Source organism: Xiphias gladius, chromosome 20 (assembly GCF_016859285.1).
Source record: "Xiphias gladius isolate SHS-SW01 ecotype Sanya breed wild chromosome 20, ASM1685928v1, whole genome shotgun sequence".
NCBI lineage: Eukaryota > Metazoa > Chordata > Actinopteri > Istiophoriformes > Xiphiidae > Xiphias > Xiphias gladius.
The window spans coordinates 17784944-17803357 of record NC_053419.1 but is presented as its reverse complement, the minus strand read 5'-3'; the positions used below and the strand labels follow the sequence as shown (position 1 = coordinate 17803357).

The 18414-nt window shown below is 40.7% G+C and overlaps 1 protein-coding gene across 1 annotated transcript in view; it reads left to right on the top strand.

The window, feature by feature from the left end:
* Window positions 1–18414, top strand: part of pcsk5a (proprotein convertase subtilisin/kexin type 5a) — a 64985-nt gene that overhangs the window by 16125 nt on the left and 30446 nt on the right. Inside the window, exon 4 of the mRNA XM_040158083.1 lies at window positions 8698–8830. Coding sequence (XP_040014017.1) covers window positions 8698–8830 — 133 coding nt within the window. The remainder of the gene's footprint in view (window positions 1–8697; window positions 8831–18414) is intronic.

Genomic DNA, 18414 nt, shown 5'->3' with positions numbered 1-18414 from the left:
AACTACACTTCAACACTAAACCTGTGCGTACGCTCCGGCTTATAGTTCGACTGAATTGAAAATGACGTGTTCAGCAGTTCATGGCCCACGATAAAAGGGAAGGTTAACCGTTGTTTAGCTCAAACTTCTCCGCTCAGAGGTTCAGAAACAGCGCTGTATAGGCGAACTGCAGACATTCTGTATAAAAGGTTTATCATTAGAGCTGTGGGAAGTTTAAGACTACCCATCTGCAATTTTACTCATAGTGACGACGAACCCACAGACAATTATCACCTGACTCTGTTTTTAAGCTCATTGTTTTGGTTTACGGCCTACAACTTTAATGTTTTGGTTCACTCTCATCGGCATTATTTCCAGGTGCAGCTTGTGGCGGTTTCAGTGAAAGAGCTCTGAAAAACCCACTCCACTCTACCTGCTGGGCACCAAACAGCAGACAGACACAGTTAGCAACCAAGCGGTGAAGGTAGTGGAGCATTTAGCAGCTAAAGAGCCAGATACTCCCCTCAGGAGTTGTTGGAGATCACAAAATGAGCTAAGAAAGAGTGAATATTGGGCGTAAATAAGCGACAGTTTGGTAACAAGGTCATCGTATAAACTTAAAAAGTGATGATATGTCAACGCTGTGTTCCAACTGTTTTCCGCTGCCCTCAAGTAGCCAAAAATGTCATGCAGCTTCAATTTCTTTTTCTCCGGGGAATGAATTCTTATTTCCTTGTTTCTTGAAATGAACCTACCATTTTGTGCATCATCAGCCGTACGGGAAGTATTTATGTTGTCAGAGGTCTACGTCTCACCTACCACTACCTCTTTTATGCTACATTTGCTAATCAGGTTGCTGAAAGCAGCTACTGACAGAGGCAGTTAAGTGATGGCAGCATGCACACACAGTGAACTCCCAAAGTAAAACAGTAATGAGTGTGAATTCAAAACAAACAGCCCCCCCCCCCTCCCCACCAGATTAGATCCTGGGTGCTCTGAACAGCCAGCATTGCTTTTGGCTGCTGGTTCAGTGTATGTAAGCGTGTCTCATTTATACACTTTGTACGGCATCTTCCCATGGAACAATGAGCCCTACAGAATAAACAAAGCACTGAGAGTTAGACCGCAATAGCGGGTCAGGTCTTAAGCTGGTACAGGCTAACTCTGATGGGACTGTAAGCTTCTGGCCTACATCTGCTTTTATTTCCTCATCCCTAGCTTATGCTTCTTCAGTAATCAATCTTGACCTCACTTGCTCTTTATTTACAAAGCTATTTGATGCAGAGGGTTTTCTCTGATCTTAAACCTTCCAGGTTCTTCATCTGGTCTCTTCTACAAACAACATTTTGTGTTATTTATTCATCCACATTGGAGGGAAAGACAAACAAGGTGCAAGTCTAAACTTTCTGTCACTGGGAGTGGCTGTGCTGTTGGTTTTTGAAAAAAAAAAAAGCGCCATGGAAAGTGCCAGAGGTCGCTAATAAGGTCACATTAATAAAATCTACGTGAGTAATTGTAATACAAATGTAAATATTAGGCATTCATTACTCCACAATGGAAAAAAGCATGCGAGAGAGAGAGAGAGAGAGAGAGGACAGAGATGGAGGGAGAGACAGTAATATTCAGGCTACACAAGGTTAAAATCATCCACAACAGGTTTCCGTTTTTTTTATTCTGAATTGCTGCCAAGAACTTTAGCACTTAGTTATAAAGCCAAATGTACTGACCTTGAAAAAGACCAGATTTGTATCCTAGCACACATAGTTCCAATTCAATATATTGTTCTGTCTTATGCTAAGAGGTACTGCGGTGTTGTGATCCGTCTGCTGGTGATATGCATTTAGGATTTTAGTATCCAGTGATTAGCATAAATTATATGGCACAGTCAAACCCTACCGTGGATAGCATAAATCATATGATGATGAGTCCCTGAGGCACAAGTCAAGTTTACAATGTCTGTCTTTTCTTGCTCAGTCAGACAGTCTCCTCCCAGCGAGACAAACTGAAGTAATACTTTGCCTCACCATTCTAGGCCTGTTGCAGACATCAATTTCAATTGGTTGTAACCTGAGTCCAGTCGCTTGTTAGTGAACAATTCTTTGATTTTTGTGATTAGATTTCTTCCAGACCTCTCTGACCCTGATGCATGAAGGTCTGGAAATGCAGAATTAATGACTTCAGCGTTTTTTTTTTTTTAAATAAAAACCTCCTCTGATAGCTCTGTGGCCACACTGGGACCCACCCTCTGTCAGTCAGAATCAGTTTGCAAAAGCAAAACAAGATGCCTCAGCCAGCTGTCAATAAAGTCAACCTGACAACAACAAAACTTGATTGTAGACTAGCTGACTGGGTGTCTAACTTGAGATTACGCCTTAATTATCTCATTATCTTTAGATGTAAGGCAATTTCTCATGATCACAACTTAATTATCTGGAACTAAGATTTTTTGTTTTAAACCTGTCATCCTTATATGCTGTGAAATTTTGTACAGATATTCATCTTTTCCCAGATGATGAATACTACAGACTTAGATGATCCACTGACTTTCACTTTAGTGCCACCACGAGGTTGGTATTTTTTTTTTCTTAAATGAAATGTCTCGACATTAATGTCCCCCTCGGGATGAACTGTAGTAATTTTAGTAATCCCTTAAACTTTTCCTCCATGCCATCATCAGGTCAAAATTTTAATCTTTCTAATACTTTGGTGTATGCCTGAAAAACTGATGACATTAGTGCTAATGAGCAAATGTTAGCATGCTAACAAATTAAACAAATAAAGCCTTTAAAATCTAGATTTTACAAGCGCAGACACGAAGCGAGCTAGTAGCTGCTTGTTAACAACACCAGCAAAAGCGGTAATGATTCTGAATGTGTCAAAACACCCGACAACATTAGAGCGAGCGGCAGTGCTAAGTGGCTAACGTTAGGCTAATTACATGTTTCAAATGATAACCCGTGTCCGAGGTTGACGAATGATAGGTGACTGTTTGCCTGTTTGCATGACGTCCTTTACCTTCTCGAAATGAACCCCCACATTGGATTTCCTGCCAGACATGTAATTACCGTAACAGACTTTGTTTACTATGTGTTTCGGGATATTTGAGGTAGTGTGTCCCCCAAGAGCTGCCTCAAGGCAGGAGTTGTTGGCGACGTCCCGCTTGTGATGCACGTATTAGGAAAAATAAAGAAGTTGTTGCCGCTGTTCACTGTACTACGTCTCTGTGTCCTGTTTATTATTTTATTACTATATTTGGTCAGTTAGGTGAACCCGAGACGCTCGGTTACATTACTATCTGATAAACACAGGGACCAGCTGTGTAAACGATGACTGTCCTTGACTGATTGAGTGACTGGTTGTTGCCACTTCCCCTGGAGTTTCTTTTTTTTTTTTCCTGCGACCAACTGACCCATCAAAACCTGGCTGACTAAGACTCTTCTCATCGACTAACATTTGGTCGACTATTAGGGGGCAGCCCCAGATCGCACATATAATGAAAATGCTATAGTCTTCATGCAATATATACAGTATATAATACAGTACGTAAGAGACATACATGCAAAACAACACTGAGGGAGTGTGCAAATCTATTTGAGGATGATCTTATTTTTTACATTCCAATGCGTTCGGTATCAGATGCTGCAGAGTTAATTGAAAGGGATGAGCCGGATAAAATCACACCAGGCTGGACAAATTACCATCTCGTGCGAGAATCCAATGTTAGATTCAAACAAAGCAGAGATGGGCTCTATGACACACACACACACACACACACACACACACACGCACACACACGCATGCGCACGCACGCGCACGCACGCACAGACACACACACACACACACACACACACACACACACACACATCTGTTTACATCACACTCCCCAAATCGGTGCAATCTGAAGGTGAATGCAGGTATCAAAGAAAGATCTTTAAAGCCAGACCACAGTTTGGGACACTCTGTGGCAAGCAAGCAGCTGGTGGGACCATCTCAGACTAATTGTCCAAGGAGAGTGTAATACCTCAGGGTACAGCCTGTTCTCCTGAGTAGTAATAGGGAGCTTGTTGTGTGTATGTGTGTGGATATTGAGGGGCTGGGGGTTACAGTAGATTGTGGAGTGTCTACGTACGTGCACATGCGGGTTATCTTTTGTACTGTGTGTTGGCATATACAAGTATTGTGGGTGTGGTTGCTCATCAGGGATGAACACCGCGGTCTACAGAGATCGACTGCTCGTGTAATTCCTGCTGAAATGAAATGTTCTCTCTCCCTTTTTTTTAACGATATTCAGCCTATAGGGGAGAAAATTGCAAAGATATTTCGAGTTGATTGCCTTTGCACTGCTATATTTCTGCTGAAAGTCTCTCCTCCGCCACTCAGCAAAAGCACAGAGGAGGACAGATGGGGGAGAAATGATGATCTCCTGCTGGTGCTGTCGTATGAATGTTTTATACATGGAGGGATGGAGGAAAAAAACTAAGACCTGCTTAACCTCTGTTCTTAAATTATTTTAAATTATTGTTTTCAGCTTTTTGGACTTTTAGCCAGTATCCAATCTGACTGCAATTAACATCCTCATTTACAGAAAATGAAACAGAAGGTGAGTGTCCTGCTCACCAGCACACTATACTGTGTATAACTTCATCTGACTGCAGGTTAAGATACAGTAATACAGACAGTAATATGAGAATTTTTAGTGCTAGTAATATTGTTAATAATATTTTGAATATCGCTGTTAATTTTCTCTGGTAGTTTCAAGGAAAGGGTGTAAATAATGCTGAATTCCAGGCAAATGATGTGGTAACTACAAATCTGCTGAGTCAATCCCCTTTAGAGATGCACTGGGGTAGTGCTCTTGGGTAAGGTCACTGTGTCCCAAACTGACTGATTACAAAAGGAGGAGATTTATGCAGTAAATCTATAAAGATGGAATAACTAGCGCAAAGTAAGGTCACACAGTGGGAATGGATAGTGCACTGACAAGTACACTAGTTTAACGGCGAGAAATATTCCCATCTGGCTGATGTGTTGTTGACTTTGGAGTCACTTTGATCCTCCCACTGAAACTCGGAGGTCATAGTTGTTTCAACCACCGGGACTTGGAGGGATCATACAATTAGATATGTGTAAGGGCAAAAGAAAGATCTCCTCCAGAGATATTTTAAGATACATAAAACACTGCTCTGAAGGATAATTTGTGTCTGATATGGTTCTTAAAACTGAATTTACTCCTTCTCCCTCATTAAAAATTCCTGGATCTGTGCAAATATTTTTCATTTCAGAAGTTAAACTGCTTGACTCAAGATGTCTCCCACTTCACTAAAAAGTCCATGCCCAGTGTATGTGAACTGGCGGTTTCAAGTTTTCATATCACACTTCTGTAGGTTGCATATTGGAGAGAAGACACAGTAAATGCACACCAAGCTCCAGTGATTTTATTGTATAACTGAGGTTTTCGGCCACACTCGGTCTTTCTCAAGACAAGTTCGATACAAGTGCCAGATACAGCCTTATAGATATACAACCCACAGCCGGTGGTAATCCACAATCAGTGTTATCATCAACATGATAGTGTAAACCTGAGTTCATCACTTCTGTATAGAGAAAGTCTTATAGACTTGTCTTTTTTCCCAAGTGATTTGTTTTGTTTTGTCCAATGTCTATTACATCATGTCTTTATTATTCAGTTGTTTAGCTTGGGCTCCTAACTATACATTCTTTTTAATGGCTAAATGAATACAGGCCCATGTGTCCTTTTCTTTGTAGCCTTTACTTTTAGTTTGTCCTCTTTAAGCTGTGCTACTGAGTCAACTGATCATGTCGTTGTGTTGTGTTCTCTTAACCTTTTTCTAATGTTCAGCGATTGTGATAAACTCAGGTGCACCTTTGTAATTTGTTAATGGTGTCACTGATTGTGAATCATCTTAGTGTGTCTTCAATATGCAGTATTGTGCAATAGTTTTAGGCATTAAAAGTAAAGCAAGGATGCTCTAAAATATAATGCCACAAATAGATTTTGTTTATCAATTATCTTTATAAAAAGTGAAGTAAACAGAAAAAAACCTAAATCAAATAGATGTCTGGTGTGACCACCCTTTGTCTTTATAGCAGCATCAACTGTCCTCGGTACACTTGAGCACACTTATCAGGTAGGCTGTTCCAAGCATCTTGGAGAACTTGCCACAGTTCTTCTGTGGATTTAGTCTGCCTCAGTGTCTTCTCTCCCTTCATGTAAACCCAGACTGACTCCATGATGTTGAGATCAGGGCTCTGTGGGGGCCAGATCATCGGCTGCAGGACTCCTTGTTCTTCTTGTCTCTGAAGATAGTTCTTTATGACTCTCCCTGATGTTGCTGCGGGGAGAATAAGAATCTAAACATCTTAAATGCTTAAAACGTTTGCACAGTACTGTACATCATTCAGCACAGTGGAGGTAAAACATCCAAGTGAAATAACAGTAATCAAAACGCATTTTTGACTGCAAAGGACTTTAAAGTATCACAAAGCCATGTGATTTTTGTTACAGAACATGAAGTAAACACACAGCAGTTACTGTGGAACTATTGTGAAAAAACCTTTTTTTTAATCTTTATTTACACCAGTGTTAGGATGAGCTTGCAACTTTTCAGGTCAACACAATAGCACGATCATCCCACCCTCTAATTTTGAAACCTATATTGCAGCACAGCTCTGTCACACTTCTGAAATATGATCTGCATCACCTGTAAAACACACGTTATTGTCCCACAGGCAGAGCCCGAGGTGGGGTGTTGCCTGTGGCCAAAAAGGCAAAAAATGTGGGCAGAAGACAGAAGAGGAGCAGTGGGAAAAACTGTGTTAGGTTCACAGCTTCCTGTCTGCCACAGTTTGTGGGCTCAGTGTGCAGATAATTAAGGTTGAGGGTGGACAGCTCCCTACAGTGCCAGTGTGCCTTGATCACACAGAGCTGTGGACCGGGGCTGTTCATTTTCACAAAGAGGGAACACAGCAGACGCAAGGCAAGAGTCACTGGGGAGCTCTATAGGGTGCTGAGCTGTATAGTGGCACAAATAGGGAGGCTGTGAAAATCAGGGGAAAGGAGCACTTTATTTACTCTTTTCATTTCAGGGCAGCAGAGACGGACTCAGTCAACTAACTTTCGTACTGACTAGCACCTCGTTTTACGCAGCTTTGTAGGTTTGTTTCAAGCTGTGCAGCAGCCCCGGCAGCCACAAACAGGTTTAGTTGAAGTGGCTTCTTTCCTACCTGCTGTAAATATTGCAAAAGAAATCCTCTCCACTGCTCTTTGTACCCACTCACTTTTTTTTTACTGTTTACTCTGTCCGCACCCCTTGCCTGCACTGTGCTCCTGTCTGGAGTTTGATGTTTCATTTGCTTTTTTGTGCATTAGAATACCAGTGGGCATCCAGAGTGAAGTGGTTGAGTGACTGAGGGAGTGGGAGTTGTGAAGCCAGATGGATATGAATGTGAGAGTCCTCATTGTTCTTGCCTGAAAACTCCAGGCCCTGCTGCTGCTCCTGCTGAGCTCAGTCCGCCTTGCTTCCTCTGCAGCACTTCTCTCCTCATATCATCAACCGAGGGACTCCTCTTTATTTCCAGCATCTGTGCTGTGATGAGAAACACCAGCTAACTAGGCCACTGCATAATAAGCAAGAATAGCAGCAAAGTAAAATGAATAAAAAAAGAAATGAGGGAAAAAGAATCAGTTCACAGGGGGAAAGCTTATCCAACATGCAACTGCTGACAAAAGTAATTCGGCAAGCAAATATTGTCCTTATTCCTTTATTGCACATGCATTCATTTATTATTGCTTACCTTTACCTATAGCTTCTGCAGAGGTGCATCAGAGTTCAAATCTCATTTCGGCAGTGAAGCCCCTGAGCTATACTGTCATGTAACTGACAATGCACCTTGCCGACTTTTCGTTTGGTGTGTGTGTCAGCTGCAGTCCTGGGATCCCTCCTGGTGCTGCAACATTTCTGTGGTACTCAGCATTTTTGCTCTTGATTCACTTTGTCAACAGCTTCATTATTGTCTACTAGGAAGTGGCACATGCAGAGTCTTCAGTGATACTCTGTGATGCTTTTCTCACTAGTTCTTGATTGTATCTTGCACTGTGCATACACTCGTAATTCGTCTATATATCTGCAATGTGTCAGTTGCTATGATCAGTATTTTTATAATGTTCAAATAACAACATAAAAACAGTGTGAAAATGTGAAAGGGGTTGCTCGTACACATAAACCTACAGAGAATTATCACCTGATTCTGAGAACTTTTCATTGTTTAGTTGTACGGCCTGCAACGTTACTTTTTCTTTTCCCTCTCACCACTCTGCTAATGTTGTAGCTTGTTTTCAGTGAATAATCTCCAAAGACGTACTGTACACTACTTGCTCAGCACTATATAGCAGACAGACAAAGTTAGTGAGTAGCTGCTGAACATAGTGCAGCATTTAGCAGCTAAAGAGACAGATATTTCCCTCAGGAGCTGGTAGAGACCAAAAACAGAGCTAAAAGAGAGTGATTATTGGTCTTACATTCAATGTGTAAATAAGAAACTGTTTTTAAAATGTGATGATATGCCAAAGATGTATTTGCAACTTGTGTCCGCTGCCCCCCAGAGGCCAAAAAAAATAAATAAATCAGGTTTTGCAGAATTAACACGCTTAAGTAACATTTAACTGCATTGTTTCTCTCGTTCCTTTTCTCTCTCCAGTGTAGAGCATGACTTTCGCCTGCAGGAAGGGCAGGTGGTACGCACATGGAAGGTGGGCGACCCTCCGGAGGGCTCGCCACAGCCCTCCACTCCCCAGCCCACAACACCCCACCAACAAGACTCCCCTCAACTGGTGCGACCCCCTGCCAGCACCAAGAAGAACAGGAAGAAATGCTTCTGGTTCCTCTGAGTGCTAGAGGATGAAGCAAGAGACATTTTGATACTGCAATGCACTGCATACCCTTCTTTAAAACCTACAAATGACATTAACTAAAGTGGAAGTGTGGAATGAACTGGAGAATTAAAATTCAAACATAAAACTGTGGGAGGAGAAAGAGCTACAAAGGTTATGATTTTAGCTGTTGCTGTTGGAGTTGATGAGAATGGCTTGACTCGGGCGCACATGTTGTTACTGCTCTTAAAATGCCTCTTCAGCACTTACAGGTTTGATACTGATGCAGGGAAGTAAAAGTGCTGAAGTCCAATAAAAGCAAAAGTTCAGTCCACAATATGAGTCACAGTTAGGAAGCAATTAGGAGATATAAAGAGAATATATAGCAGGTGGAATGGGGCAAGGGGCACAGAACAACAGGCAATACAGAAGAGAGGATAGAGCATATTTATAAAAGATGAAGTGAATACAGTTTATAGGCAAAAAGGGAAAAGACAGAGAGGAAGGCTTCATTTTCATTAATGGACTTCATTAATGGGCCAGAACACCAGCTTTTATATCCAGAGACATTGAAAAAGAATTATTATGACCTGTATTTAAAACTTTTAATATACTGTAATTGATGAAAACCCGCTACACATGTCTACGTGCACATACAGCACATACATAAACACATACATACACAAATGAACTGATAACATTTACATAAAAAGCAAAATATAAAATGAGAAAATGGGTGAATTGAGTTCTGTACATTTCAGAGCGATTCTGCTTGGATGCTATATTTCAGATATGGATTACTGCTCTATAAAAGTATTTTACCACAGCTGGCTTGTGTGTGTTGTCATTCTGGATTCGATATGTTGCAAGCCATTATCAGTGGTGATTCAGATTCTGACTTTAATAAACATACAAATACATTAATATACTCCTGTATTTAAAAAAACCTACTTAAGTAAAGGTAAGGAAGTATTATCAGCAAAGTGTTCTTAAAATATTCTTTAAAAAGTTAGCACTTTAGCATTTTCCCCTCACAGCAAGAAAGTTCCGGGTTCTGGGTTCTGGGGCCTTTTTTTGTGTGGAGTTTGCATGTCCTTCCTGTGCGTGAACGGGTTTCCTCAGGGTACTCCGGCTTCCACTGGGAGTCCAAAGACATTCAGGTGAGGTTAACTGTCGACTCTGAATTGCCCTTACGTTTGAATGTGAGCCTGAATGGTGGTTTGTCTCTCTAAGTATCAGCCCTGTGATAGACCGGCGACCTGTCCAGGGTGAACCCCGCCTCTCGCCCAATATGAGTTGGGGTTGAAGGTTTATCGCGTCTTTTAATGTAAAATATAATAATAAACGTTGTGGAGTAAAGAGAACAATATTTCCATCTGAAATGTTGTGAAATAAAAGTATAAAGTAGCATAAAATACTCAAGCAAAGTACAAGTACCTCAACACTTAAGCACAGGACCTGAGTAAATGTCCTTAGTTACCACTGGCCATGATCATTTGACATTAGTCGCCATAGGAAACAAGGATGGGTAAATGGCTGTCGATTTCTAACAAAACAACAAACATTTTACGAATTTCAAAGATATCAGAGCCGAATGCAAGTAACAGAAGCTTCTCAGTCCTCAGATGGCAGCTCAGACAGCCCACTTTCCTGGACACTCCAGGGCAAGTCTCAGGAAATTAAGCCTCAGCTGTTTGATGGCTGTGAGAGGCCCCAAATATTACTACTTAGTAATTCATGACACACATAAGCTTCTTCTATGAGGCTCTGAGGTGGTATGAGATCGTGGCCTAATTTATTCAAAACTTCGGAAAGTGTTAGCTCTAGGTTTGTTTGTTTGGACTTGTACAACTACTGCCAGCTTCCACTTTGCCCCAAACAAAGCAGCCAGAAAACTCTTTTGTTTTTGTTAGGAGGCATTATCGGAGGGAATAGGCACAGGAGTCCACAGTCCCTCATGTACTGGACTTGTAGCTGCCACTTTTTCTTGCTGGGCTCTCGAGACACGAGTACACAGGCGTACACATGTACACACATGACCAGACACAGACAAACACATCAACCTAAGCTTGTTCAACAGAGACGCCGTGTTCACCGGCTTACTCTCCACCCTGCTGTGCTACACTCAGGTGTAGAAGTTGAAAAGCTTTCGCTGCACGTACCACCGCTTCAAATAAGCAACACATTTACACACATACCCCGTCGCACATTCACTCACCATCTCGCAACCACACTTTTCCACTTCACGCACACGCACAGTCGCACAGCTAACATATTGTTCTCGGACCAACACAATGCATTATCTCCCCCGCAGTTGTTCCTCTCTCCCTCACAACCAGGCACATGCTCCCTCCTAGTAGCTCCGTCTGTGCCGCGCGATGCTGAGAGGAGTGTAGAGTTGTCAGTCATTAATCTGCTACAGCACAGCCTGTAATCCTGATGACAGAGCGGAGCAGGCTTACAGGGAGCAGAGAGGATCTGAGCCCAGCCTGGAGTGGGGAACAAAGGAGCCAGAGAAGACTGGCTTTGAATCCATAAAGAGAAAGGAAGTGAGTGTGCGCGCGTGTGTGTGGTTGTGTGTGTGTGTAGGGATTCTGGGGTGAGGTAGGTAACTATTTTGTCAGCATTGCTGCAGTGCTATTCAAGAATGAATGCTGGCACACACAAAAGGGAGAAAAGGTTTAGCATGGAAAGCAACCTGGGCTGCCGGTGTGTCACACTGACACATCAGGTGAATGGGCCCTGGTCCGGGTTGGCCATTATGGAGCTCCGGAGAGACACAGTGGCCTGCAGAGAGAAAGAGAGAGAACGAGCTTATTTTGGGGCCTCTTCAAAGAAACATCAAGGGTCAAAGTTGGCTCACGCAATTTCAGCGCAACATCAGTCGAGGCTCAGTTGAAAATGAAGGAGAAAAAAGTAACCATGTCTCCAGGCATCAACAAGCATGCATAATGGGTATGTGAAAACAACTACAACTGCCCCTGCATGCTGACAGAGGAAGCAGCAAAGCTAATACTGCATGAGTCATTGAGCTTATGCTGCTATAGAGATATTATGTTTCACTTTACCACATTACAACTAAAGAGGTCATTTCACAGTCAATCAGACCGAGAAGTCAGAGGTACTGGAGACATAACCTGTCCGCCAGTCCAGCAGCGAAATAATATTATTTGAAGGCTAATGTAATAAATGATGCAATATAAACTGTGTCTTTTCTCAATGACTTAATAATGATGCTGATAAACAAGACCTAAAGTTGCAATGATACTTGAAAGAACACGCTTTTCTTTGAACTGAGATAGGAACCTCATTAGTGACCAAATAAAAGAAAAATATGTATTGAATGTGGACCAGGGGATTCAAATTAAAAATACGCCCACACATGCGTTCATGCAGCACGCACGCACACACACACACACACACACACACACACACACACACACACACACACACACACACAGACACACGACTGGGATACTGATGCCTCTGAAATCTAAAGAGCCAAGCCAGAGGATGTGCCCAGGCATTGTGTCAGTCTCTCTCTCTCTCTCTCTCTCTCTCTCTCCCTCTGTGTGTGTGCGTGTGTGTGTCACTGGGATATGTAAATAATGAATTAAAAGGTACCCATTTCAAGACGACCCGCCAAGTTTCTGAGTCAAGTGCAATAGCTGCAGATTGGTTTAATAAAATATGAGCTAAATTCTCCCCTGCCACTGCTGTCACTGATGCAAAAAAGGGCAATGAAATGTAAATACATCGTGGCTCATCTGAGAAGGACACAGAAACACTGTAGACCTGAGACACCAGCGGAGTAGAAAAATATGATCAGATGCTCGTGGCACATATAGAAGCTAAAGGAAGGGGAGGAAAATGTGCTGAATTTTTCAAAAATCTGCATAAGTTTTGATTAGTTTTGGACATTCTGCCTTGACAGGAAACATCAGAGTAGGCAGGCATAGCAACGATTCTAAGACAGAGTGGGATGGTATGCAACAAGGGGCCCAGACTGAATCCATGTTGGAGGAGGTTCAGAAGAATCAGAAGAGCTTCCCAAATGTACATAATTGGAGCTTGGAGGAACATCAGCATAAGATCTGGGCCGTGAGTGAAGTTTTTACTGGGTGCTCATCCCATCACGTGACTTTTTTAAATGTAAATTTTTTATGGTTTGTCGGGTGCCTACCTTTATGCCCCAAATACAGTCATACAACAGTAAATCTTAAGGCTGAAACATGCCTCTCTGTTTCGATTTGAATCCCACTGGCGAATGTAAACGGGGCTCATTTGACACCAAAGGTTTTCCTAGTAAAAGTAGTCGTTAGTTTGAGCCATTAGTCCACTAGTCATTGCACATTTATGATATTAATGTAATTATTTAAATATACATTTTTGTGGACCTGCATCAAGCAAGCTGATTGGTTCATCCAGTTCCCGTCAGGGGCCTGGATCAAAACAGAGATGGAAAAAAAGGAAACTTTGTACAAATATATGTACAAGTATAAAAGAAACAGCCCACGTGTTTAAGCCCACACAAATCTGCACAATGCGTCGTTGGAATTAGGAAGGTGTGTGCAACATTACACCCTTTGCTGCACATGGTCGCAAAAACATGGACGTCTTCGCAGAACTGTAATTTTAACACACATTGACTTGTCGGGGATAACATAGAGCTTTTCTTTTTTAAAGTCAACATAGTGTGCTTTCAGTTAATCACTGCCCCCATAAACACAAGTATTGTCATACACAAGCATAAGGTCTGACAGTTCACGGGCAAAGGAACAAAACCCAAAAAGGCTGCTAAGTCCACACTTTGAGTGAAAGTGTTCAGCTCATCAAAACGTGAACTTCTTACCGTGACATGTCACGCGGCAAAAGTCATGACGCTGAACAATGAGAGTTTATAAAGCAGTAAGAAATTTGGAGCCGAGAATAAACCAAGGGTTCACGCCTATGCTGCCTGCAGGGCAGTCAGTGTGCTCAGGAACACGTTTGACAATTATTTTCTGGGGAATGTGTCACTGTTTGAGAGGAGTTTTCTGAACATCAAAGTCAGTCTCTCTGAAGACATGTTAGATAACTTCAAAGTCCTGTGACTGCTTTGCCGAGAGGTGCTTTCCCTTTGTTTTGTTCAGCTAGTTTGTTTTCTACTCCATTGAGGAGTAGATGATACAGACTGTGAATGCATATTGCATCACGAACCTGCTCTTTGTAATTTACAATTCAAGGACACAGTGGACATTGAACATGACTTTAAACACCAATCTATTCTGACAGGTAGGTACCTAAGTAAGAAGCTTGGAGAGACTCTTTTCATGTGTCCTTTTTTTTCAATTTTCTTTAGCAATTGCCATGAATTGACACGTAATACCAGACCTACTTATTTTAGAATTTTGAAATTACGATTTTCTTCAGATTTTCTTCTGATGGAACTGTATTTTTATCGGGGTTCCCACTTGCATGTAACTGCATGTCAGGAGTTAACTGGTCATAACAATCAAGGTCCTGCTTTTTCAAGCCTTACCTGATAGGAAATTTCCAGACCTTCGCTGTCGAAAGCTAAGCTTGTATGAAAAGTTCATTTAAATCAAGAATATGGTCTTACATGAACAAAAACTTTCCTGCCAAAGTTTTTTTTTTCTTTTTCTTTTTTTTCATGTTAGAGATTTTTTTTTTCTGTGCTCTCCTCACTGGTTTGATGTAGGCAGTCAAAAATTAAGCAACATTTGAATCAGAAACTGATGATATTTGGTGGGATGTTTGTATATGTTGCCAGGCCACTGTCGATCAAATCTGCACAGGTCGCATTGACACAATCCTTAAAAGTAGATTAGCTGAATTTTTGAGCGTTAAACCTTTAAAGGAATATTTTGACATTTTGGAAAATAGACTGATTCACTTCATTGTCCCGAACTAGACGAGGAAAGGGATATTTTACAGTAGACAAGACGCTGGATCGGCTGGTTAGGTCAGCGTAGACACAAGGACTGGAAACTGTAATGACAGGAAACAAAAGCCTGAGATTGATACAAAAGCTGAAGTGTACCAGTGTAAAGTGCGGTTTTACAGGGGTTTATATAGTGGACTAGTTCTTGGCTAAATTTCTGGAGTCTTGTCATCACTGTGAGGTTGCCCTGGCCATAGAAACAGTCCACCACATAACCCTCTAAGTCTTTTTTGCACTTCACTGTCAGATAGGTTAAACAATTCAGAAGTTACATGTTGATTAGTGCGGTTCAACGGTGCTGTTAGGTGGACTTTGTTACCTTAGCCTGGAGCCATGCTAGGTGTTTCCCCCTGTTTCGTGTCTTGAGGCTAACCTAAGCTAACTGGCTAATATCAGAGAGGTATTCATCTTCTCATATAACTTACAGCAAGAAAGTAAATAGGTGGGCTTTTCTTTTTCAAATGTTGAACTATTCTTTGAACATTAAATACCTAAAGGTTTGTTTTTTTCCTGTAATTATGATTGTTGCTAATAGTATGAATGTACTATTATCATATGAATAGTATGAATATTTAAGTAAAGACACTACAGGTGAATATGGTAAAAAAAAAAAATATATATTAACTAAATGAAAACACCACAAAATTTCTCCAGTTGATTACTTACATTAAGAAAAGGTTTTTTTTCCACAAATTTTCTGAAAATATTGTATTATATATGCAAATGAGACATCATCTAATTAAATTTGGGCTAATTTGCATATATTTCCATAGCAGAAATCTGAATATTGGATAAGGCCAGGTTCAAAATTCTTGTTTCATTTTGTTGGTTTTTACAGAGGGGATTTTGGATATCTCTTTTTATCCCTCCATAAATCAGAAAATACTGTCAGCAGCCATATTAAAATCCATTTTCTTCTTGTTTTTATGAGTAAAATGTTATATAAGTCTGGCCATGAATGATACATGAACAAACCCCTCTGTAAAAACCTTCAGCATGTAGGAATAGAGCTACTGAAGTGGAGATTTCTGGCTCTGGTATAATAGAAAAAATTACTTTGAGAAAGCAGTCCTTAAAGATATGTATTGTAAAATTCTATACATTTTTTATTGGAAACCACTGCTTACAGGTTCCTTTGTTGCTGATACGAAGGAAATAACCATGTTTGGATCCAATAACATTGTGCAGGAGAGAGACCTTTACAATGAGACCTGCATGTTGTGTTCGAATGCTATCTTTTGGCGAATTTAGGAGAAAACTACAGAATCAAATATACAAATTAACACAGAGATGTGTGTCTTGGACATTTTCTTTCAACTAGACTGAAAGCAACATGTTATGGAAGCAAAATAGCCCAAAATCTCAAAATTGACCAGTGCATGAAAAAAAAATGATGTTTTTGTTCTAAGGTAATAGGTAAATACTCACAGTAAGATTTGAACCAGTTTTCAGGAATTGTAAATATTTCATAATAATACCCATCTGGGTTTCTATCCAAATACAGTCTGACAGAAAAGACCAGCTGCCGCCTTATCGGAAATAAAGGCTGTTGTGCTGACTTTTATTTCCCACAGTGTCGAAACAGCAACAAGAGGCTGATGCCTGTAACTCCTCTTAATTAGCACCAGATCCTCCAACAACATGCAATATAAATCATATTATGAACTTCATCTACTTGCCTCATACACAGTGGGTCTCTAGCGGCATTATTTTATGACCAGTGCGATGGCATTAATTGGAATCGCTGTCTCTGAAGATCAGTGTCAGTGGATATTATTGAACTCCGTGTGTTGGGCTGGAGCCCATTCAGGCAAATTAAAGTGACAGTATGCAATCTATAGTACGAACCAGATCAATGACGAGGAAGGACAGCATTTATGAAAATGAAAAGCAACCAATCTATCGATGCCTGTCACGCACCAAGCGTGAAACACTGAATATGCACAGTTTCAATTTGTATCCCTGTAATTTCATCAGTAAAAGTAATGCGTACCGATGACTTACATTTTGATATTTGTTAAGATATGACCATGATATGATAAAATAACATTGTATGTGACGCGTGGTAAAAAAAAATGCAGCAGGACTGTTTCCATTCCAGGACAATCATTATCACTAGGCTTGGTCTAATGTCATGCAAAACAGGCAACATTTCTTCTGAACTAATGCACAAAGATTCAGCTAAAATTAACATACTGGGACATGTTGCATCACATATTCTGGTAATCCTCCTACAGTTCCTATCAACTCCAGCCATTTGCATTTCTCCATGTAACACAGTATTGTAGCGTATGAAACATGCAATAATAAGCTACGCTGGCACTGGATGTTAAGTTAAGATCAGCTTTCTCTGTGCTATGCCACAATATAAGAAGATGAATAGAGGCTCTCCAGCTTTGTAGTTCAGACAAAGGATTTCATTTTGCTCATCTCCTCCCCCGGTTTCTAATCCAGTTTTCTTAACAACTGTACTTCACTAATAACTGTATGTAAAATAAGTTGTTTTACCAACATACACTCAACTAAATAGTACAGGCCCCCAGACTTTTTCAAACCTCAAAATCCTATTTTTGTCCCCCTTTTACAGTTCATGTTTGATTCATTAACTGAAAGACCACGAAACCACTGTGTCCTCTTACAAAATCCACACGGGAGAAGCCCTGAGTTGATCAAAATGTTAAAATACTCACCTGAGTCGCCCTCGGTTATCACCCGACGCTCAGGGCCTCTAGGCTTTTCGAGCAGCAGGGCGTAATTTCCAAACTTTTTATGCCCTCAGTTTTGCCTCTCAGGACACATATAAGCTGCCCTATGTCTAAATCTACAGACACTACCCAAGTTATAAAAACGTGAACAACCCCTTATGCATTTTTTTATGCAGAAGGGAAATACGGCGATATATTGAGTTTAAAGGTTCATTATTGACATTGAAAATGGTAGTTGGAGTTTTTTGTCATACGGTTTAATAAAACATAATAACTATAGTGATCAAGAAGTCACTATCAAGCCAGGCTAACTGTTTCCATACAGACAACAGGACAATGGTATTGATCTTCTTATCTTACTCACTGTCAAAAAGTGTAAGCGCAAGTGTATTTCCCAAAATGTCAAACTATTTCTTTAAAATACTTAATTGTTAATGTTGTTTGAAATTATATATGTGCAGAAGTCAACGACCCACAGATTTGCATTGTATAAACTGTACATACAGGTGATTTCTCAGTTCACTCACTGCAATTTATCACCAGTCAAGTTTCTAGTCTTTCCCTTCTGTGTAGAATTGCAACATTAAAATTTAAGAATATCTTGATGGTCTTTTTGTACACCCTGAAGGATTTTTTCCGATTGCTTCAGACTGACCCAGTTAAAGCAGTGAATTTTTACACGCGGGGATATCGCTGCACAATGCGCTGACTGCTGCGGTGCCAAGGGGGAAGGCATTTGGCCAAATGAATAAATTAATAAATAAAAATAATTAAAAATAAAATAATATTTGCCTCAATATTTGCCCACACACACCCTCTGGGTTCATGATAAAGTTTTTTACTGCAAACACACAGGCCATATGTACAGTCACTTTACACCAGTGACTGAGAAAGTC